Below are 25073 nucleotides of genomic sequence, written 5' to 3'. Positions count from 1 at the left end.
CTGCAGTGGGAAAAAGAATAGACCTTAGGAGATGGACGTCTCTTTCCCATACCCTTCTGGACCATGCTGACACAGGGCTCTGTACCAGAGTATCCCAAGATCTCATCTCTTCAACAACCCTGGTATGCTGTGAAGAGAAGGAAGAGCTGCAGGTAGTGTGCAGTGTTTTTTGTCAGGAGGAGGAAAACCAGTAGGCAAAACATGACACGCTGATGTCCAGTGAACTTATCTTTAGTCTTACAGTGTTGGCTTGCTATTTCACTGTCCCTCTCTCATTTTCTTACTTTCCTTTCCCGTTTTTCTTCACATCCACTTCGCTGCTGTCATTCTCTTTCCTTCTCTCTGCATCTATCGTGTTTCTGCTTCAGTAATTTCTTGCTTGTTCTTTAAACCTCAATGCGCTATCATGCCACTTGCCGCAGTTGTATTACGCACTCTGTACATGTGATATAATGGTGTGATATTCCACCATGCGGACATCCTGACCGTCCCTGGGCTTTAGTGAACTGTTTCTTTGATAAGCATTTACAATGTCTAGCACAAGGGGCACTCTTTCAAGGATGATTAAATCAGTGGAAACAAGACTGAAAATTGAAAAAAGGCCCATTCATGTCCTTTTCACATCAGAAGCTATGTACTGCATCACCAGTCTCATTTGCATGTAATCGTTGTTTTTTATGTTTCTGTGTTTTCAGTGTATTTGTCCTGTATCACAGTATGCCCTCTTCTCACTTGCTAAAATGTTTACAGCATAGGCAAACTTTACAAATATGAAAGTACCTGAAATATAATAAAAACAGAACAACAACAAAACAGCATATTTTTTTTCAAAGTTCCTGAACATCTGCTTTCTTTGATTCTCAGGGTGATTGCTATGAATTTCTGGAGATTATAATCCTTAATCATCCTGAAATTTTAAGATATGTTGATATCAGATGCACAGAAAGGCATCTGAGGTGATGAAATGCTTCTCTGAAGCAGTTTCTCAATAGTGGCATTAGAAGAGTAGTAAATGGAATAGGATCTGTCATTTGCAACAAGTAACTTTTAAAATCCAGATATCTTTCTTGGCTAGGGAAATATCTGCAAGCAATTTGAAGTCTGCTTCTGCCTAGCTTCCAAGGGAGTCCAGTGGCACAGCTAAATGCTAAATAGACTTTTGAGTGAAGTTGAAATAGCGAGGTGCCTGAGAGGAAGAAAAGATGCCAAGAAATTAATATGCCAAAAACTTTTTAATGTCAGATATAACAGAGGTCTTGTCATTTTCATTCTACTCATCATTTTCATTCTACTCTATCACCTACAGAAACCAAATTAGATGCTACAGTCTTTTTATTATTTCCCTTGGCCCTCTGTTTTTTATTGTGGGAATGTTCTCAATGGTTTCACTCTGGTCAGGAGATACCTTAGTAGGCTCTTGAGGGCATTGCATTCTGTTTGTGCATCACCAAGGTATTGCTTTTGGCAGGATGTCTATTTCTTTTCCCCTCTTTCTTTTTCTCTTCCTATGTAATGTATCTCTTTACAGTTCTCTTGACTATTTTTAAGCCATTTATTTTTCTCTTCCTTCCCCTTGTCTTTTTTTGCCCTTTCCTCCATTCCCCCTTAGTCTCTCTCTTCTCTTGTGTCTCCTTTGTTGTTTTGACCATCATAGAATGATAGAATATCCTATGTTGGAAGGGATCATTGACAATGATCATCGACTTCAACCCCTAGATCCACACAGGACCACCCAGAAATCAAACCATATGTTTCAGAGTGTTGTCCAAATGCGTCTTGAAATTTGGCAGGCCTGCTGCTGTGACCACTTCCTGTTCCAGTGCCCAGCCACTCTCTCAGTGAAGAACCTTTCCATAACATTCACCCTGAACCTCTCCTGTTGCAGCTTCATGACATTTCATTGGGCCCTATCCCTGGTCACCAGTTAGAAGAGATTATCAGCACCTGCCCCTTGTGAGGAAGCTGTAGGCTGCCATGAGGACTCCCCTCAGTCTCCTCTTCTCCAGGCTGAATGAACAGGGACCTCAGCTGCTCCTCATACGTCTTCTCCTCTAGACCTTTCGCCATCTTCATAGCCTTCCTTTGGATGCTTTCTAATAGTTTTATGTTCTTATGCTGTGGAGCCCAAAACTGCACATGTTAACTGAGGTGAGGCCGCACGAATGCAGAGCAGAGCGGGACAATCCCTTCCCTTGACCTGCTAGCAATGCTGTGCCTGATGCACCCCAGGGTACGGTTGGCCCTCCTGGCTGCCAGGGCACACTGCTGGCTCATATTCAACTTGCTATCAACCAGCAGCCCCAGACCCCTTTCTGCAGGGTTTCTCTCCAGCCTCTCGTCCCGGGTTTGTGGGTATAATCAAGGATTATCCCATCAACCAACACTTGTTAAGCAAGCATTTGTTCTTGTTAAATTTCATTCACTTAGTGATTACCCAGCGCTCTACTCTGTCAAGATCTCTCTACAGTGGAGAGAGTCATCAAATCTTCCTAATGTAGTTACATCCACCAACTTACTTAGTATGTGTTCAAACCCTACATCCAGATCATTCATTGAAGAGAACTCTCCCTAAAATGGAGCCCTGGGGAACCCCACTAGTGACTGGTCACCAGCCAGATGTAACCCCATTTACTATAACCCTTTGAGCCCAAACTGTCGGTCAATCGTTCACTGTGATGGTATGGTTCCATTTGATATTTTGTAGCATCAGTTGACCTACAGTTCAATGTTAATTAAAATGTTTCCTTTGACTTGCTTATAATACAATGAATTTGATACCTCATGTTAGCAAGATTTTATCTTGTTAACTTAAAATCTTGTTAAAATTTTCACTAACATTCTTATTATCTTAAAAAAAAAAGTCTTTATTGTCCTTGTTTGGATCAACTGAAAGAAAATAAAGCAAAATAGTTTATAATTTGTCAATAATTTTAGTTATGTATGTCTCACACAGGCTCCATTTGGTAGGCATAGTTATCTAAGTCCCAAAATACTGTGATAACTTAGAGAAGATCATCTTATATGACTGTGACAGACTGGGAAGATCTCTTTGAGATGGATTAAAATAGCTTTTAAAAAGCTATTAACATAACTTTTAATTTAAATTAAAGTTTAAAATAGCTCAGAGGTTTATGGCAAATCTTTAAAACAAAGTTTTCCTGAATCAGCCTGTACTTGTCAAAGTTCTCTACTTAAGGGTGTACAATATATTTAAAGCAGCCTTAATTTGTTTCTTCCAGACATTAATTACAGAGACAGAAATTTAATGAATGCTAAATGGCATAATTGTGTTATAGGAGACAGGTTTTTCCAGCTAAAAAAAATTGAGAAGTTATGTTGAAAGAAAATGTGGCATATCGGAATCTCAAGCAAACTTATAAACAGTAAAATCTTCTGAGAGTTCCATCAGACAATAAATATCACTATTTTTTTTTCTTTGTTTCTTTTAACTTTGCTGTTATTGTACATTTTCGTTCAGTATTTTGTTAATGGTATGTGCAGATGATTTTGTATAGCATCTAAGACTTATTGAGTGCTCATTTTTGGTGAGGATAGACTTTGATATTTATGAAGTCAAAGTTCAGTGTAGAAAAGGGCTTTGAGATCAGGTACATCTGATTTCTGACTAACTCAGAGGTGTTGGGTAAGATGAAATGTAATCAATTTTACATCTACTACTGCAGGGCAGTCTATGTCACCTCCTCTGCTGCACAATGATATGATCTTCAAAAATATATTTTGTCTGACACAGTGTACCTTTCATACAATATCACTGAGCTGGTCAGTCAAATGATGAGGAATATTTAATGAACATGCTTGTAATTCCAGCTAATAGCATTCTAGCCATATTAAGGAAGATACATTTAATGAACAGTAGTTCTGCGGTACTCAAATTCAAGATGTGCTCTGTATATTTATTTAACTATGTAAAATTTCCAAACAGACGAGAGCTATCTGGAATAAAACCATTATCTGAATTTGGCTATAAAATATTCCAAATGTTACTGTATGTTTAACAGAAATAACTCTTATGTTTTTGTGTTTAACACAAATTGATGGAAGCAGTTAAAAATAGGTATATAGAAAAGAAATCTTTTAAGTGTTTTGATTTTTTACATTACATGTGATTGTTTGATATTGGCTGCTTTCAGAAGAGACAATAACTTTACAGAGAAGTACAGGTTAAAAACATAAAGGTGCTAACACCAGCTGTGATGAAAATGACAGTGCTTGCTTTCAAGATAAAAAAAAAAAATCAGGATATGTGAGAAACATTTGAAACTATGCCAATCATTTGAAAATGATCTTACCCATGTATGTATTAATTTTGCAACTGTGTTCATCAAAGATTTTAATTCACTTCTATATGCACTGATCTTTTTAATCTTTAGAGTTAACATTTGCCAACAGTAAATATGTTCAAGAACTGATCCAGGAAAGGGGAGGGGAGAGTTCATACAGGTTTAGGATATAGTTGTAGTAAAAATGCAATGAAGGCCAGCTTATTCTTTGAGGCCTTACAGCTTCTGCCATAAATATTGGCATAAATGGCACACATTGTAGAGCTATGGCATATGTTGCTTTTGAGGGAAAGACATTTTCACTTGCTCAGTGAATTGAGGCTTCATGTTACTCCCTGCAGACCATGTCCTACCCCTTTCCAGCCTCTCAGGACTGATGACTTATCCAAACCAAACAGCTGCTTTTCTATTCAGGGCTATTATTCAGTGTGCTGCTGGGGGCAGATGGCTGGGGGCAGATCGTTAATGTGGCAGACCATTCTCTTTTTCTAGCCTTAGAAAGGTCACAAGGTGTTAAGTTCACTCTCTCCAGGCTGATAAGATGCGTCTCTTTTGATTTAGTTGGATTTTTTATGTATAACTACAATTGACTTACTGTATTCAGTGATGGAAGGAGCTTTTAATTAAACATTTTTCATTCAAAAAAGTATTGTTTTTGTGGTATAAGAATGATAAAATGAGATGGGTTAGTGTCAATTACACTGTGGCTGTCAGAAAGTTTGAGTGCTGAAATCTGGTGAGTGTGAATCGTAATCAGATAAGAGTGAGGATGCTCAGCTGTTATTCTATCACAGTCCCCAGCTATATGTGTCAATTTTCTGCAGAATTTAATTTAGCCCTAATGATGAAGAAATCTCTCTATTTGCACAATCCTGTCAAGTCAAACTTTGGACAATCTAAATGAACTAGACGAGGGCTTCAGGGAGTAGTGGCAGAGTGACATGCTGAGGAGGTTTTACTTTCTTTTCCATTCATGCAGGTTATATTGAGGAAGCCTGTATTATTCCATGTCCCTCAGACTGCAAGCTCAGCGAGTGGTCCAATTGGTCTCGCTGTAGTAAATCATGTGGGAGTGGGGTAAAGGTTCGGTCTAAATGGCTCCGTGAAAAACCCTACAATGGTGGAAGACCCTGTCCCAAGCTAGATCACGTCAATCAGGTAATTTTATTCATATTAACATTATTGATACAGTTTTTTCCATACCTCAGGTAACCCTTTCAACTGTATTGGGTTTTGATGCAGAAAAACTACACAGCATATGGGGCAGATGCAGACAGAAGGAGATGGCTTAAATTTCCTCGGTCAGTGTAGGATCTGCTTTCACTATTTAATCCTCTGCAAGAGTTTAGCACATTATCTGAAGTGTAGATTGGAGACAGTAAAACAATCTTAAATGCAGATTGTGACAACCAGGTTTCTGGAGATACTCTCTTACAATGGTTAAAGTATGTCTGGTTACAGATGCAAAAACTGGTAAGATTCTTAGTGATGTTCTTCAGCCATCTTAGATCAGAAAAATAATAAAAAATTTTCAAACACTCTGAGTGTTGTCTCAGTATCCTTTAGGGTGTTTTAATCAAGCTGGAGCTTGACCTTCCAGCTACACTTGCACTGGCACTTGCAGTTGCAGTGAGGAATGTGCTTCTGCAGTCAATATCCCAGTTGTCCCACTAACCACGCTTGATTTTCCAGTACAGCACAGTCAGGCTGCACAAACTGGATCATCTTCAAATGAAACTAAGCCAGGAGACATGATCCCAGAGCACACTAGGAGTGCTTTGAGCAGTAATGAACATTTAGTCCATGGGACCAAATTTAGCACTAATCCAAGTTAAACCTCGGAAGCTTGTTTTTGCTCCTGTTTGCTTGAAGAGCTTTAGAAAGAAAAAACTGCCTTTTCAATTAACTTACACTTTTCAAAGTTGATTTATATTCATATTACTGTTGAATTTAATTTACTTTGCCGAGACATATTGAACAACCACATGATCTTCTTTGTAAATATTCAAAGATTGGAAAAAATTGTGCTGTCAATTTACATTTGAATAAAATGCATGTACTTAATATTATCCTATTGACATTTTGCTGGCATAGACTGAAATGGCTTGTTGATCTAATTTTTTACTTTAGGGAATGTAATTATTTCTAATTGAGAAAATAATAAGTGTTAAACTGCAACTGATAAAATAAGTTTGTGATCTACTTTAACAGAAAAGAAACTAGGAGGAGGGTTGCTGGATTTGGGTTAGTGTGTAAAAATGTTTTAAAATAGGAGGAATGTGTTTCAATAGGAACAAATCATAGTCCATACAATAGTCTTTTCCCTTCTTTAATATTCGTATAGTACATAATAGCCTGGTATTTTTTCTGCATCGAAGGTGATTTTGCCTCTTATATGCAACACCATTGCCCTCTACTGGTACTTTGACTCGAATCTGATTGTTGCAATGTTACTTGGTGCTTACCAAATAATAACAGATGATTCAAAATGTAATTATTGTAAAATTAAATTGAAATACAGTACTTCATGAGAAGAGAGTCCTGCAGATAGTGTACTAACATCAAAAAGTTTAGAGGCTATATCTTTCAATTTTAAATACATTCACAGTCAATTTTTAAGTCAGGACATCTCAGAAATGTGTGGAAGAGAATATGCCTGCATTCTAATGACCAGGGAATTGTGAGTTAGTTAATTAATCCAAATCTGATCCACCATTCATTCATTTGGAAAACTAGTGGCATTGCAGAATATTTATTTCAATTATTAAATATAATTCGTTTTATATATGTGTATATATATATAACATGCTTACTTGCTCACATACAAAACATAATGGTTAGACTGGGTCTTTGCTGGCTCAAAAACCTGGGATATGATGTACAGAGGGGCTACACTTGTAGGCAGAGATCTAAGAATACAACCTCTGAGGAAAGACTGCAACATGTAGTCTAGCCCACAGAAGAGAAGACGGGAGGGGACATGCAGGCAGTCTCCAAGCATGTACATAAAAGGCTGTTGTAAAGGAAGAGGAAATAATCCATTTTCCATGGCCATCGTAGATAGGATAAAAAGTGGTATGCTTTGAACGCTGCAAGCAGATTTGGGTTAAGCCTTGGGAAAAGTTTTTAATGGTAAGGCTAGTGAAACATGGGAATAAAGTGCTTAAGATGTCTGTCAAATTTTAAGAACAGGTTACTCAACATCTGTCAGGGCTGACATCTGTATTTTCAGCGGGGACTGAACACAGTGAATGCTAGATGTCTTGCATCGCCTGTGTTCTCGTGTCCACTCCTGGGCCATACATACCAGGGTGGCTCCCAAACCACTCTCCAGCTGAATGCAGCTTGCTCTCTACCTGCTTCACTAGGCTAAAAGTCATCATAATTACAATAATACTATAGTCAGGATTCTTATAGGATTGTATCGATGACTTTCAGAGGATTTCAATTGAAGAGGCTAATCTGAGGTTGTTAGAGGAAATAACAAGGATAAGTGCATCCCTAACTTCATTGGCTCCAGGCATTATTTGCTCCATTATCCAGCAGATGGGTATGCAATCCTTGTGCTAACCAACTGTCATGGCCTGCAGTCATAGTTACAGAATGCAGGTAGGGTCCAAGTAATATCACTAAATGCAATGCAATATACAGTTCTGCTTTGGCTTTCTGGTGAGAAATCCAATGTTTATGTTACTGGAAGAGCTGATGAATATGCAGGTTTTTTGTATTTCTTCTTATAAGAAGAATTCTCATTTCTTCTTATATATTTCACTTATCAACGTGAGATGTATAGAGACATTTCCCTAAACTAAGGCTTCCCTATTTTCATTTTGGAAATTCTTTAAAAGAATAAATACAGTGCTACTTTTCACGGTACTACAAGTTGTGCACTGAGTCTGGTAGTTTGCTTAATATGCATTTACACCACTGATCTTCACATCTGAGTTAATGCCTACATCGACATCCCAAATGTGCTGGCTATTCTGGTTTTGTTGGGCATAGGCACAGTGTTATAACAGATTCTCTGCACATTCGTTGTTCCAGGGATTTTTTTTTTGTGACTTCAGGTTAACTAAAAAACTATCAAACCATCAGTGCCCTTTTTCCATCAAAACAGTGTCCTGGAAAGAAATTAAGGACTTATTCAAGACAACGTCTTAGTTGCAGTAAGTGCACTAGTTGTGCGTGAGGATTTTATCTCACCATAGAGAAACTGGATTCCACACTGTGTGAAGAGTTGATGCTCATAGTAGGCAAAAAAAAAAAAAAAAAAAAGTTTTGGACAAACTTCTTCAAAAATGCCTCAAAAAATTGTTGTTTTTTGCTTGAGAGAAGTCATAGAATATTGTCTGTAATAAAAACAAAATGAATACTATCTAAATACCTATGTTTCATTCTAATCATTCTTTCTTTTTATCTTTCATTTTTCTTTTGGGTTCATGACAATACTTTCTTCAGGCTCAGGTAAGAGATTCTAAAATAGACAGATAACCTTAACACGTACTTCCTGATTGTGCTTCACTGTTTACGTTGTCTACCTTTTTTTGTAATGTATCATTAAGAAAATGTATGAAAAACATATATAAATTAACAAGATACTATTTCAAGTCTGTATTCAAATATATGCATAATGCTAATGCTAGAACACAAAATATATTAGAGTGACTTGAGGTGGTTAGAAATGAGCTGATATATATTGATATCATTTACCTTAAGCTCACCTCTCCTTAAAAACACAAAACAACAAAAAAAGAGAGAGTTTACCATAAATAAATAAATACATACATAAATAAATAAAACAGAGTTTATATGTAAATCATGTTGATGTTTCCGGTAGAAATGATACAGCATGAGTTTAGAGAAAATCAGGGAATCTGTCATTGGATGACTTCTTGACTTTTGACTTTTTTTTTTTGTTCCTGTAGCTTTGTATCAAATACTTTATCTGTATTATTATTATAGCCTCCAGATTAGCAACTTTTGTAGATGCCAAATTACATTTGTTATTCTTATTAAAAAAAACATTAATTTTTTTCTTCTTGTATCTCAGCATGATCACTGTTGCATATTTACCTTGCTTGTGTGCAACAAAACTGACACTCGCTGTGTATTCCAGGTATATGAGGTGGTGCCATGCCACAGTGACTGCAGCCAGTACATATGGGTTACTGAGCCCTGGAGCGTCTGCAAGGTGACCAATGTAGACTTAAAAGAGAACTGTGGAGAAGGTGTTCAAACAAGGAAAGTCAGGTAAAACAATATTGTTCCTCCTTCAATTTAAAGAACCTTCTCTTTCAGTCATGGCTGTATTAAATTTGATGTAATTCTGAATCTTGTATAGCGTTAAGTTTGTCCATGGTATACTGGGCCAGAACCCTGGCTCATGTAAATCAGCAACCTTCAGTGAGTGCAGTAGAACTCAGTATACTGGTTTTGAATACAGACTTTGATTTCTAGTTTATAAACTAATGTACATGGTACTTCTTACACTGCTACAAACACTGCAATGTACAATTTTAGTGCTTTTCTAAGTCCAGAACGGCCCTCTTTCTGTATGAAACTATGATTCAGGAAAAAACAAACAAACACTTTCTAAGTACATATACATTCAGGAATAATAATTATGCTTATTACAGGAAGGAGTGGCAAAAGTGAATAAAATGAAATAAGAATCCATAAATTTTCCATTGTTTACTGATCTGTTGAATGTGATCTAAGCATCTTGTATGCTTGCTCATCATCTTAGAGCTGTAATCAAAGTCTAATTAAAATTAGTCTCACATGTTATGGTACACAGCAGGTAAAGCAGTAGATTTTGTGGTTTTGAGTGTTTTTTTGTTGTTGTTTTGTTTTATGACTAACTGCAACACAGCACACAATTTGAGGTTATATATTTGAATAATAAAGCATAATATGAATTCCATGTTGAAGGTCCCAAATGGGAGGTATACGCAGTGAACTGCTAAATGTTCTCTTTTTTCCTGCCACAAAAATTTAGGAACTGGCACATTCACAAGATTTTGTTCAAGATAACAACGTTTCTTCAGTGTAAATATTAACTTCGAGAGGGTCGTAGTCTTAATATTTGCTTGACCGACATTAGACTGCACAATTCTTCTCATGCAATAGCATCTAAATAGATTCCCATATTCAAAATACTCCAGTATGAAAAATCAGAATTAATCAGTTTTTATGCTGAAAAAATAGACTTCAAAACTATCATCAAAAATGAAGACATACAGAGATTTCATCCCTCTGGGACTAAAAACCTCTAAATTTTCATTTATCATCACATAATGCCATCAGAGTACTAACTCCATGAAGGAAATATATGCTCATGCTGTATCTCATGTTCACCTTAAAAAAGAGAATGTTTAAAAAAATAGTTTAGTCTGATAATATATTTGATAGTAAAAAAATGTAGTCAAATGGAAGAAACTAAGAATATTTCTATGAATGTGAAAGGCATCATATTGACTGGAGCTTTTCCCTGGATAATAAGTGTAAGCATCCTTAATTTGAATTATCTTAGTCACATATTAATTGGTCCTCTGCTGTCAGGTGACAGGAATAAGTTAGCAGTCGGTTTGTTTACACTGAAAATACTGTGGAATGAAGACTCATCTTTTTCAGTTCTACAAAAGTGAGCATAGTTGGTTCTGATCTTAACTGGGCTTCCAGCTGCTGATTTAATATAATGGTAATTGAAAAGCATATGTGTAAATTAGTGACTAACAATAAGAATATACAATAAAAGTTTTAATATTCTTAGATATGAAATTATTCGTTGAAGCATTCTCAAAATATTTTTAAACTATACATGATTCACATTATTCTGACTTAGTAAGTAAGTTAACGTCAAGTAAATCACTTGCCCAGAAACTCTCAGAAAATAATTGACAAGAAATGTGAAAATTCAGTGCATTTTGTCATATGGCTGTCATCTGTTAAAAAAAAAAAAAAAAAAAAAAAAAGGATTATTTTTGTCTCTTCAGCTTTGCTTGAATATTCATAGATTAATACCTAATTCTGTTACTTCAATTACTTGATTATTATGTGCTGACAAAATGTTAAAAAGCTTCAGAATCCTGTGGTTTACAGTAACTGTACAAAATCCATGGCAAATGCAGTTTATGTGCAGTTCTTTTTTCCAGGTGCATGCTAAACACTGTGGATGGTCCTTCTGACACTGTGGAGGACTATCTGTGTGATCCTGAAGAGATGCCACTTGGTGCTAGAAAATGTATCTTACCTTGTCCTGAAGACTGTGTCATGTCTGAATGGGGATCGTGGTCTCGATGTTCTTTGGTAAGTGTACCATTCAGTGTAACGTTTATGGTTTTAGAAGGATGCTTTAAAAATATATGAATTACTGTGCAAAGATGCTGAATTGAGCAGTGATGAGTACATATGTAAATACTTATATTTACTGTCATCTTTAGGATCATTGATACTTGGTTGCAAATGAACTGTGCCAGTATCTTTCATTCAGTGAAGCTGTTCCCAAAAAGTGCCTCTTACTAAACAAAAATGTCATAAATGGGCATTCTTCAGTGTAGGGTAGGTTCTGTGTGGTGGAATAGCTTCAGCAATAGCTTGTGTCTAGCTGTGATCCACTCCGTAGCAGGAGAGTATAGTCAATGTACTAAAAATGTCACTATCCTGTAAAGAGCAAAGTCTGTAGATTAGCACTGACCACAAAAAAGATAATCCTGGGTCTCCCCTTCCCTTTCTGTGAGGAATCTCCAAGGGGAAAAAAAAAAGGGGGGGGGGGTGGTTCAGGACCTCTGAGTATTCAGACTCTGGTGCACTGTAATACAACATTTGGAAAGTGAGCATCTGAATATCCAATTTATGAATGAAATAATTTCAAAGCATTGTTAGTGAAATATGAACTAATTAGGAAAATACCAAGGTGTTATCCAAATAGAGTATATTTTACCTTGGGTGGTACTAAGGTGAAACAGCAGACTAAATTCCCTCTGAAATAACAAGGAAATATTTTCTTATAGGCAACAACATGAACCCATTATTTTACATTTTCATTCTGTGAAGATACTTGAAAGGTTGTTACAATATTGCATCTGAACCCTGAAAAGGCATCAGGGTTCTGAAATATCAAAGCTCTTTCCAATTTCTCTTTCAAGCCATGCAATGGAAGCAATGTCCGTGAAAGGTCGGCTGAATCGCTGAGACAACCAGATGAAGGAAAGTCTTGCCCTGCTGCCACTGAGACAGAAGTCTGCACTTTGAACAAAAACTGCTACCACTATGACTACAATGTGACAGGTATTTGGGTCTCATGATGTAGTGACAGCTTAGGACTATGACTAAGTTCCATTCACCTTACAGGATGGATTTTTCAGCTTTCCATTCTTATCCAGAGTGAGCCGTGGGGCTTGTGCTAAGAACTGATCCACTTTATTTGATTCAGACAAAATATTATTGGAGACTTTGCAACTTGGGTGCAGTGTCCATGCTGTAACTGCAGGAAATCAATTTCTATTATTGTTTTGTGATTTTCTCAAAATCCATGCAGATCAAACCAAATATGAACTTTTCAGGAAGGCATCATTGTACTTTCCATTTGTAGTAACAGTGTCTGCTTCCAAAAATGTGTAACAGCTGGCCTCCATGAGCATTTACATGTGTAAAAGTTGCCATGAGGACTATTTTAGGACATCAGAATTAGAATTAAATGGAAAAGTGAATCATTACGAGTTTTATCTAAAATTTCTGCTGTCCTAATGAATTTCTTATTTGCAGACTGGAGCACATGTCAGCTCAGTGAGAAGGCTGTCTGTGGTAATGGTATTAAGACACGGATGCTCGACTGTGTTCGCAGTGATGGCAAATCAGTTGACCTGAAGTACTGTGAAGAGGTGAGTGGGTACCTGTGAGTAAGCTCCTTTCTAGTGGTACTAATTAATGCTGAGCCGTCTAAGTTATACAGCACGTAACCCATCATCACCAGATGTTTCACAAAGCTATTCATGGATTGTTAAGTACCTCTGAAATGAACAGTGCCATCAACAGTGATTTTTATACAATTTCCTTTTAAGTGCCTCCATGAAGGTATGCTAATTATTATGTCCTGAAGGAAATGACTTAGAAACAATAATTAATAAAGTAGAATAAAGGTAATAAATCTTAATCAGAACACTAATCATCATTCTAATTTGATACAATTTCTGCATGGAGCTTTGGACAGCTGCCAGTATCAATCATTTACTCAATGTGTTGGAAAATATTTCTCACATGCCATTCGGCAGCTGGGCTGAATGTTAACTTCTCGTATCCAGCTGTGCAATGTGAAAGGTACCCAAGCTAGTGTGAAAAAATGTGCAGCATGAATGAAATATTAATGAAATAGAAGCATATATGGAGAGGTAATCAGCAGATAGGAACCCTTACATTTTGAAAGACTGATTTTGCAAATGTTTAAATTATCTTCATATTTTACAGGACAGTTTTTATGGTATTTTGTGCATCAATCTTAATGTTTTTAGTCACATGGAGATAGTAATATGAAGGAAAAGGGGAAAACAACGCAAGTCTTACCTGTGTTTCTTGATGTAAAATTAACTGAAATTGCGTTGGCTGCCATTCCCCCACCACCCAGACATCAGAAACAAAATCACTTGCAATGGGGGACTAAGGTGGAGTGCCTTCCACAGCAGCTTTGGTGCAGACACCTCTTCTGTTAGACCTTCCTGGCTAGTAGCTGCTCTTCAGAACGTGCCTGTAGAGAAAGGAGTCTTGTCAGAAGCAGAGGGAGTCACGTGCCTTGGACTATGGTTTTATAATGATGTATTAGATCTATTTAGGCCTCTCTAACTCCCTCCATAATCCTGGATTCTTAAATTCATAGGTTCTTAGCAAAGGCAGAAGTTTTCAGCTGAGGCTTGGCACCCAGCTTTTGTGCCAAGTTTCTCCTTATCACATAGATCTTGGGATTAAAATCAAATCTAGTAATTTGATAATTTATGTCTCAGGAAAAAATTCAGGATCTGCCCACCTGCCAGCAGGTTTCTCTGAAATTAATAGCAGGATGCATTAATGCATTATTTTAATGTTTTATTGCATTAAAATAAAAATTTTGGCTCTTGGTTTATTTGTAGGAGACAGCAATATTGATTAATTCATACAAAAACACGATATAAAATATCCATCCACATTAATATTTCAGCAGAAAAAAAATGGTCTTTATTAGATATTTAGGGGAAATATATTTCTTTTTCCATAAAGGCATTAAATTATTCCTATTGTTAACCAAAGAATTAATTTAAGCAACATTTAAAACAAATGTTTTTTTATACGTTGAAATCTCATTGCAGAAAACCTCTGGAGCTTTCCTGCTCCAGAAGAAATGAAAGTTTATTACCCAGAGAACTAATTAGGGCAGCAGAGATAACAGGGATCTCAAAAACAACTTGCCATAAATGACTGGCAAACAGACATCACTGCAGTGGAGTCCTGGCTTTATCAGCAACTACTGTGATACAATTTTATTTGCCCTGTTGATTTGATAGACCGTGTAGAGATGCATCTTCCTGCAGAAAGCTCTGATCCACACCCTAGTCAGACTGTTAAAGCTATTTATTGAATAATGGATGTGTAAGCAGTAGTACAGCAAGGTCAAAGGCTGAACCAATAACTGTGAGGAGTAAAACCTGTTAACCTGATTAACAAGAAAGCCAAGCTGTTCAGATCTTACCAGCCCCTTCATTCTAAAGATGTGAAAGTGAACTCTGTGACCTTCCAGGCCATGAGAGGAGAGTGCTGAATAAATCAAAATGCGTGTACGTACACCGTGCACTTCTCAGTAATCTAATCACAGGCGGTCCTTCAGTTTTGTTATGGTTTTTATGTATTTTTGCATTATAAGGACAGTACAGAAATATTAAGCTCAAAATAAGGTATGTGTGGTTAGAGAGACTGAGGATAAGAGAAAGGTGAGATAATTTTGTAATGATTTAACTAATGGAATTTCCCTGGGCTATCATAAAACTTTATATTAGCTGTCTGAATAAAGCAGACATTTTGTTTAATTTATGTGTAGATACATTTATAGAAGTATGATTCTTGTCAGTATATATATGCAAAGAAGAGAGATCACAGTAGCTAAACCTATTCTGATCCCTTAAAAAATGAAGGTCCCTGACTGCAATGTCTGACTTGCTTTATAATTTATGGTTCAAGAAACTAACAAAAGCCATATATTAAAAAACACCCTTCACACTGTCTTTTGACTATCACTCTCTTCAATACATATCATGTGATCTCATGTTTGTTTCAGTCAATCAGCTAAGAAGCTAGCCAGTCATCCTGATTAGTGCCAGGATAAATCAATTTCTAGAGCTTATTTTCAAGTCCTAGTTATGTTAACATACTTCCCTTCAAACTCTCAGGACAGAGTGATACTGGTTTACTTGGTCTCTAACTCCACAAAATTAGCACATCACAAGATCTCGTTTTACCTTGAATATTTGAAAATAAAATCACCTAAAGCTGGCCCTGGTCATGTTTATAGGCTTATTTTTGTTCATTTACCTGCAATTAAAGATCAGAAAAGCCTAGAAAGCAGCAGTTTTATCTGTATTAGTAAGCAAATGAAAAACTTATTTGTTTTATTGACAAATAGTCTGCCTGTCAGATTACGATTAACCTCCAGCAGAGGCTAATCTGCAGTGCCAAACAGTCCTAGAAACAAATATAGATGCTTTTTGTGGATCACAGGGTTTACGGAACATGCTGGTCTGGCAGCTGGCTGCCCCTGGTGTGTACAACCAGGAGTACAGGATGCTCAGCACTAGCATTCAGTGTAACTCCAGTGTTTGCCATTCTCTAATCAGAAACCACAACTCATACAGAACTCATCCAGCAGCCCTTTCAGATAAGGGAACTACTGAACAATTTTCCAAATGTTTTGTCAGATAGGTTTTGTAAGGTCTGCAAGGTGAACTCCGATTGTTCAAATGAAGGAAGGAGAGGGATGAGAAAAGAATATGTGATTAATATCAAATTAGAGCCTGCAAATTGTTCCCCACATCCACTTCAGCAGCACATCAACGTCTAAGATGTGCAAATGGCAGATCCCTAGGGGTAATCTGGCCTTTGACTTTCTCCTCTTCACCTTTAATATCTCTCTTGGGCTTTTCCTTCTATAGTTGCCAAAGTCCAGCTGAGAAGGCCAGTCATAAAAGAGAGAAATCATGTTTCTCTAATTGCCAGGAACGAATTCAGCAGGCTTTGAGCCTTTGCTCAGAAGATTTGACCCAAATGCCAAGCCAACTTCAAAGGCTATTCTCTGGTTTCCTAATTATCCAAATTACAGATTACCCAAAGGTTTAAGGTGTTGACTTTATGCAATAGCTGGATAATCGAGGTTATACTGTGCTACAGAGAAAAGCCAAGAACTCATTCTTTGATGTATAAAACAGAACAGAAGTCTAAAATCCAATTTGTCTCAATATAAAGTACTGCAAATGCAAATTTAAGACTTGGTGAGTCTATCATGGTGAGGCATTTACAGTACTTGTGGTAGTTTATTTATGGAGAATATGTTAATGTTGTGCCTAATTATTGCTCTGTGCTTGTGTGTAGTAGGAAATTCTGGTTTTATTTCCTTTTTAAAGTCTTAACTGCTGGTTTTATGCCATTAACCTTTGCAGTCATTAAAATTAATAGGTTGTGAAGAGTCTAGTTTGCCTTTTTTTTTTCTTTTCTTTAAAGCCATGGATTTATCTCCTTAGAGATATCCATAGCCATCTGGGATTATGAAAGGCCTCAATGATGATCAAGGTTCACTGGCGAGCGCCAGTGAAGAGGACAGTCTTCTATGTTGGGAAGCTGCAGATCTCTTCATATTGGCAGAACTGATTTTCTTTCACATTTTATTTCATACACCTAATAATCAACCTATTCTTTTAACTCATTCTGAAGCTGTGCAGGCTGCAGCGATTGTTATTGTCATGCTAATATTTATGCCATCAGTTCTATTTCATTTTGCATTATATATTCTTATACGTGTTAGCCAGAATCTCTCTTCCGCCTTGGATGGAGAAAATCTGGAGCACATAAGTTTATAAGAAGTGGCTTTACAGGGTCAGATCAAAGGCCCATGTAGCCCACTGTGCTGTATCTAAGCACAGACATAAAACTATATCTTTCCTGTGGGGGCAGCATTATTTTATACACAAGATTATGTTTGCTCAAGCAGCCTTCACCTGTTTTCAGCTATTGGACTGTGCTTGCCAGATGTGTTTTCTTTGTGTTTAAACCTTCAGATTGCTCTTCCATTAACTTCTTCAGTCTTTCTGGAGCTCTTAGAAACTTATTGCGTATGCAACATCTTCTGACAGACTATCAAATGTATGCTCAACCTCCTCCTTTTGTTAGTTTTGAACCTGGCTCCTGTCATCACTTGCTAAATAATGCTAATTTCAGAATAATATTCTCTAGCACTAGGGGCAGCCTTGAACTGAATTCAGCTGTTAATAGTTTATAGTTCAATATTTATATATTCCTAATTCAAAATACTTTAATGATACTTCACAAATTGCTTTGTCCTCTACCTATTGTATTTTCAGAGAATGTGGGGACTCCCAGTGCATAATAATGCAAATGCAATTTAAGACAGGTCAGAGAGAAGCTTATTAACTGTGATCACTGACATTCAGACATCATCACACTCTCTGCTGCCCTGCATCAGAAATAGTGTGGTCAGCAGGACTAGGGAAGTGTTTGTCCCTTCATACATGACACTGGTTAGACCACATCTCAAATATTGTGTTCAGTTTTGGGCCCCTTGCTACATGAAAGACATTGACTTCCTTGAGCATGTGCAGAGAAGAACAATGAAGCTGGTGAAGGTATCAGAAAACAAGACCTATAAAGAGAAACCAAGGGAATTAAGGTTGTTTTGTCTGGAGAAGCGGAGGCTGAACACTCTTTACAACTCACAACTCTTTACGCTGAACACTCTTTACAACTTTACAACTCTTACAACTTTACTCTCAACACTCTTTACAACGATCTGAAAGGAGGTTGCAGTGCAGAGAGTGTCAGTCTCTTTTCTCAGGTAACAAGTGATAGGATGTGAGGAAATGATCTGAAGTTGCATCAGAGGAAGTTTAGAATGGATATTGGGAAGAACTTCTTCCTGGTGAGGTGATCGAGCATTGGAACAGGCTGACCAGGGAAGTGGTGGAGTGCCCATCCCTGGAGGTATTAAAGAAACGTGTGGACATGGCACTAAGGGACATGGTTTAATGATGGGACTCATTCAGTCAGGTTGATGGCTGGACTTAATAATCTTAAAGATCTTTTCCCACCTAGATGATTCTATGATTCTATGAAATGAGATTCTAAAAGTCCTAATTGCTTTACTTTTTATTTAGTAATGAATTCATGTTTGCTTAAAGCTTAGTTGCTTCAGATTCACCCTGTCCAAATGCATACACACTGCACTGTTGACACAGACTGGATGTTACATGCTGACCATTGAATATTTTCTTTTAGCTTGGTTTGGAGAAGACATGGCAAATGAATACATCTTGTGTGGTGGAATGTCCTGTGAACTGCCAGCTCTCTGACTGGTCATCTTGGTCTGAGTGCTCTCAGACATGTGGCCTTACAGGTCTGTATGTAGTCTTGGAATATTTTAAAAACAAAACAACTTTTGTTTGTTTGTTTGTTTTAAGTAAAAGAAGTAATATCTCTTTATGCAGAACTAGAAAATGTAGGTAGTTAGGGTGAATGACAGGGATCTAAATCAACCTTATTCATGGAAATATTATTTTGATGAGACCATACTCAGGAGAATGAGAATTTGGCCTTCAGTAGTTTCTGACTCCAGGAACAAAGTGAGATATGATTAATGATATATTGAGACCAAAAGAAACATCAATGTGAATATTTTTATTTCCCGGGGAGTGGGAGGGCGGGGTGTAGGATTTCCTCTTGAATTTAATTCGTGGTGATTTTAGAACAATGAAACTTCTAGAAGTACATAGTGATTAGAACCAATAACTTTAAGAACCACAAAATATCATATTTTTAAACACAGAACAAGAAGCAGGGGAGAGAAAGAGTTGCTTTCACTGTAATCACATTAATTTGATTTTTCCCAAATGTTGCTGATCAATATGCAAGTTTTTCAGTTTAGAGCATGTATACAGTTCTAGTTATGGAGGAGTCTTGTTATTTTTTGTACTGATATGTATCGGAATTAAGACTTAGAAGTACTGTTGTGCTAGGCAACTAAGATATACATACTGCTGAAATAGGACGGAGAAAGCTCTGCTGTGAAACTTCTTTGTTCTAGATCTGGAATATGTCACTATCCTTATTGGATGGTTAGCAGTGTATGGAATGCCATTTCAGCTACTAGGCTCAGAGTAGAACGGTCTTCATGGAAGAGCTTGAAGTATAAATATAGATAAGAAAATGGCGATAGCTGTTATATTTTGTTCTCTTACTGTATGCTATATTCCTTAGAAAAGGGAGTGATGTTACTGAATGGGACTGTCATAGCAGTTCATTTTCTGGGGAGCAACTGAGCATCCCCAGGGAGAAAAATATCCAGACTGCAGGAAGAGCTAAGAAAGGCAGGAAAGGAAACAGAAACCCTGGCAAGGAAAGCACCAGCAGTGGACTGGAGAAAGTGCTTACAGAGGCAGGCAGGCATGAGGAAACGCTTCTTTGGGGCAGCAGGGGACAAAGTTTACTTAACCCTGCTGATGTAGCCTATTATATTTTATTTCTTTGGGGCTGAGTGAAGAGTCCTCGAATCCCTGCAAAATCTTCATGGACTTTTATCCAGACAGACAGGGAAAGTTGCAAGCTGCTCCTTGGTGCTGGCATCCCACAGTCACAAAACACACAATTCTGTATTAACTCAGGAAAAAACAGGAGCAAATTCCAGATAAACAGTAAGAATATCCACAGAAGTGCCACAAACCTTCACCTTCAGAAGTATTTTTCCCAAGGCTTCTGAATTAGGAAATTTCTACTTTTGTTTGCAGTTACAGGAGCAGTCTGAAATCCTGATCAGACATCCTTCTTCATGCAGTACTGAATATAAGGTGTCTATCTCAGAAAATGTAAATCCATGTAACAAGCAAGAGCCAACATATTTGCTTTACAGTCCGATTTATCAAATATGAAAAAATTACATTATTGAAACACAATTCTTTTCGCCAACACAGAACCATCTTGAAGAACAAATCAGTCTAACCATTTTGTTGTTATTTATATTGCTGTTTCTCATTTACAGGAAAAATGATCAGAAGAAGGACCATAAATCAACCATTTCAGGGTGATGGGAGGCCTTGTCCTTCTCAGATGGAGCAATTCAAACCCTGTCCAGTAAAACCTTGTTACCGATGGCAATATGGTCAATGGTCTGCATGCAAAGTAGAGGTAAAAGCCATAGGGGACTTTGAAGTTATGAAGCTTATATAACTAGGCTCATTTGTGACAGGCTTGGATTCTGCTTCAAAGCAGTGTAACCAATTTGCTTCCATATCTCTTATACAAAAGGTGAAGGTTTATTCTTAGAGTTCATATTTGTCAACAGATATAACAATGCCTACAGATATTCAAAGTATAAAGGTAAACTTTGGTACCTGCACAGCATTTTTACTAGTAATCAAAATCCTTATATTGTAAAAGAATATCTGTGGAAATAGATAGGCATCCTTAGTGAAAAAGCCTCATACTAGAAGAAATCTCCACTTGAGATACTATTGTGGTTTCAATTTAAAAGCGTAAGCTAGCTCAGTACTTTAAATAACAGTGGTAGCAGCATATTATTTTTTTATTTGCAAATGTAAAGAACAATGTCTTATTTCTTTTTCCTACTCAAATGAATATGTAGTTAGGCAAAACAAATAATAGGAGGCAATGACACATAGATCAGTTTTAGTCTTTTGGCACTTTCCTCTGTCCAGCATCCATGTATCTCCTTCCACAGGATGCTCAGTGTGGAGAGGGGACACGAGTGAGGAACATTTCCTGTGTGGTTTTTGATGGATCCACTGAAGATGTGGGCAAAGTTGTAGATGAGGAATTCTGCGGAGAAATAGAGCCTATTATAGATGGTAATAAGAAAATGGTGCTTGAGGAAACCTGCACTGTTCCTTGTCCAGGTAAGAAAGCTATTCAAATAAATGTTGCGTTTCAAGATTGGCTGGTATCCTTACTGTTATTGGTGCCTCAATGAGCAACAGGCAATAAAATCTTTTTCATGTGCTTTACTGATTTGACTAATCCATCAAATGACCAACAGAGTTATGGCTTAAAGGCAATATATCAATTTTTTAAAATACCATTTTTTAAATAATATAAAATGCATCTCAGCCACAGTTTGTAACTAATATGAATGTATTTTTTTGACAATAATATTTTGAAATAAAACCCTAGAAGAAAGAATGCTGATATACAGCTAAGTATTTGCTTTAAGCCTGTAAGACCATGTAACAGCTTTATTAACACTTTTAATGGTTGCGAAGAACACAATGTGTTTCACGGGTGTCTACGGAAATTAAGCTACAGAGTCTTATTTTTTTGTTTAAAGGGGCTGTTCCAAATGAAAGTAATATTTTGATCTCTGAGAAAATCTGAGTGTTTCTAGCACTTAAACTTTGCAAACCTGACATGCACTATTACTGCATGTCGACTGAACCCAAAGGAGCTGTTGTAGATGACCCCCCTACTGAGAAGGTTTAAGAGCCTATAGCACTATTTAATTTCTAGTAAAGCTCTTCCAGTTCATTTCAAATGCTTACTTATAGAATTTTAAGTATATTTCTCTTCAGCAGAGTCATTAGTGATGTGTCTTTGGAAGTAGTGATTAACTTCTTCAGTTTTAATGTAGCTAACATTCTGTCCCAGTACTACGTTCTTGTCCTTTTGCAACTCTTCTTTCTCAGAACATTTTTCCAGTTAATTTCAGATTCATTTTCAAATAGAAAGTAATCAAAAATGGAGAAGCTTCATACACTACATAGAATCTTTCATCTAGACTATACACAGCATTCCGACTGCATGATTTTCACATATTTCTACCTTTTAAATAAAGATTGGAAAAATAAAAACCATGTTGTTATGCTTTGTCGTTAGTCAAATATATATATAAAAAAAAATTGTTGCTTAATGCTTGATTTTAAATTTTGCTGAGCAGTAACCTGTTCTTCAACAATCTCACATTTAGCCAGTAAGGATAACTGCCCTGTGGGGATGTGCTAATGATATGTTCCAACTAATGTTTCCAAAAATCACTACTTGCTTTCCTATTATGTATACATCAGTTCTTCAATTATTCATTTCTTCACATGCTTTCCTAATGTTAGCAAATAAAATACCTTCATTAATCAGGCATCTGGTCAACACAGTACTGATTGTATCTGTCATCAGTGTAATGCAAGGTAGCATGAATTTTTAATAGCTCTTTCACTGAAATAATGAGAACTAAGAGGTTTATTTATGAGTCTGTGTACAGTCTAGTTCCATTTTATACTGCAGTTTTAACAAAATGGTCTCTTTATGTTCTTCCTAAGATCTTCTTTAAATGTTCTTTAGCCAAACTCACTAATTTATTTCACCAGTAGAATTTTATTTTTCAGTTTTATGCTATAACATTCTGCATCTCTCTTATCCTAGCATGGAATAGGCAGAATAGACATTTTAATTACTTTCCCTTTTCCTTTTTGTATGAGTCATTTTTAAAAATAGGAATGAAAGCAACTAAAGTGGGAAAATTAAGAAAAGGATTTGAGGTTTTGGTCTTTTTTTTTTTTTTTCTAAGACATACTCATTGCCAAAAACTCTTCACATATTGGTGACCTTTCACCTTCTTATAAAATTACTGCTTGACAGGAGACTGTTATTTGAAAGAGTGGTCAGAATGGAGCCTTTGTCAGCTAACCTGTGTTAATGGTGAGGATCTCGGCTTTGGAGGGATACAAGTCCGATCTCGAGCAGTGATTATTCAGGATTTAGAGAATCAACATCTCTGTCCGGAACAGGCTTTGGAAACAAGGCCATGCAATGGTAAGCACCAAAACACACATAAGACCATCACCCTTCCTGTAAGAAAAAAAAATACAGAGCTACAACAAGTTTGTTTTCTTTCTGCTGAGGTTATCAAAATTAGGAAAATATGGGTTTTGACAGACAGAGAAATGCACTCAATTTTTTTGTTTTCCAAACAGAAAAACATGTTAACTATCAGATGTTTCCACTTTCACCACAGCTTTTTTGAGAATTTTTGATCCTTTTTTAATAATGAAATACCTTTGTATGATTTGGGGAAAAAATAATAATTGCCTTATCTTCTTGATAACTTCCTAATAAAAAATGGTCTTTTAAGTTTTGATGCATAACCAAATTTAGAATTCTGTTTACCCTTTGAATTTTTGTTAATCACATGACAATGACTTTAGAAAGTATCCATCATACCGCTGGTTCTGGACAAAGTATCTAAGAAAAGTCATTTCCTGTCCATTCAGATGCTAGACAGGTAGAGCAAAAAGGAATTTTATAAACGAGCTCAGGTACAGAAAAATTTAAGACTTCATGTTTTATCCCAGACCACATGAGAGGTGTACAGCAGAGCAGAGATGTGAAGGCAGATACAGCCCAGCCTACTTTACCATTCACTGGAGCAGTGACTGATGCTCAGCTTTACCAGGAAAGAAACCTGACTCCTAAATAGCTTTTGCACAACAGATGGGCCACAACCATTACAAGGTTGTTGGAAATGTCTGTTTTGCCCATTAACTGAATTGGGTTTACTCCACATACAGTGTAATGTACATTATAGTTAGTGTCCAGATGATGTCTGGTCTATCAGGTTATGTATCCAGTATGTGCAGACCTCCATGTGTACAGTGACCTTTCTAAGTTTCTGGGTGAGGGAAGGTCCTCATAAAAAGCATTAAATTTAACACATTTGGTCTACTGATGAGTGTGGCCAGTGGTAGCCTAAAACCTTATCACCAAATTTCTTGAAAAGTAGATGTTCTCTTTGTAGATGGCCAGTGCTATGAATACAAATGGATGGCTAGCCCATGGAAGGGATCTTCTCGAACTGTGTGGTGCCAAAGATCAGATGGATTAAACGTCACAGGTAACTATTAATTTTATATACACACAAAACCCTAAAAAACAAGCGGATAACACTTTTGTTTCCAATGAATGGAAGAAGAATCTGCTAAAAACACTCATTCTTGATATATAAATCAATGTGCTGTTGTTGAATCGTTATATTTTTGCATACTAAAGATGTCAGTTCTCTTCCAGAATTATACAGCATGTAATGGTAAAAGTAAATACAAATATTATCTTCTATATTGGACCTGGAATATTTTATATTGTATATTTTTACAAGTCATTTATATGCTTCTAAATTTAGGGTTTCACATTTCAAGACCTACAACAAGCAGAACTTTTACGTATTAAAGTACAATGCATATACAAATGCAGAGAGAGACAGAAAGCTTGATAATATCAGGCATATATACCTCCTTACAATTACAAAATAACATTTTAATAAATGTGTTGATATAAATTTATTGCTTTACATTAATGACATAAATGTTTAGCAGGATAGTTCCATAGACAGCTGTTAGATGTAGTTAGTTCTGATACAAGCCAAAGTACAAAACACCATGAATAAAGAATGACTGAGGTCTCTGAATTCAATAAAATCTTCATACACGTTACTTATATGAATTTATTTGTCAGAATTAGGGATTTATTCAATGA

The 25073-nt window shown here is 36.6% G+C and overlaps 1 protein-coding gene across 1 annotated transcript in view; it reads left to right on the top strand.

The window, feature by feature from the left end:
* THSD7A (thrombospondin type 1 domain containing 7A) overlaps positions 1-25073 on the top strand; it is a 205442-nt gene that overhangs the window by 167696 nt on the left and 12673 nt on the right. Inside the window, 11 exon segments of the mRNA XM_040550373.1 lie at positions 5281-5459; positions 8760-8765; positions 9418-9551; positions 11456-11609; positions 12449-12590; positions 13068-13183; positions 18825-18942; positions 20581-20726; positions 21280-21454; positions 23184-23357; positions 24340-24435. Coding sequence (XP_040406307.1) covers positions 5281-5459; positions 8760-8765; positions 9418-9551; positions 11456-11609; positions 12449-12590; positions 13068-13183; positions 18825-18942; positions 20581-20726; positions 21280-21454; positions 23184-23357; positions 24340-24435 — 1440 coding nt within the window.

Source organism: Cygnus olor, chromosome 2, assembly GCF_009769625.2.
Source record: "Cygnus olor isolate bCygOlo1 chromosome 2, bCygOlo1.pri.v2, whole genome shotgun sequence".
NCBI lineage: Eukaryota > Metazoa > Chordata > Aves > Anseriformes > Anatidae > Cygnus > Cygnus olor.
The sequence above is the reverse complement of the archived record's forward strand: the minus strand, read 5'-3'. Positions and strand labels throughout refer to the sequence as shown.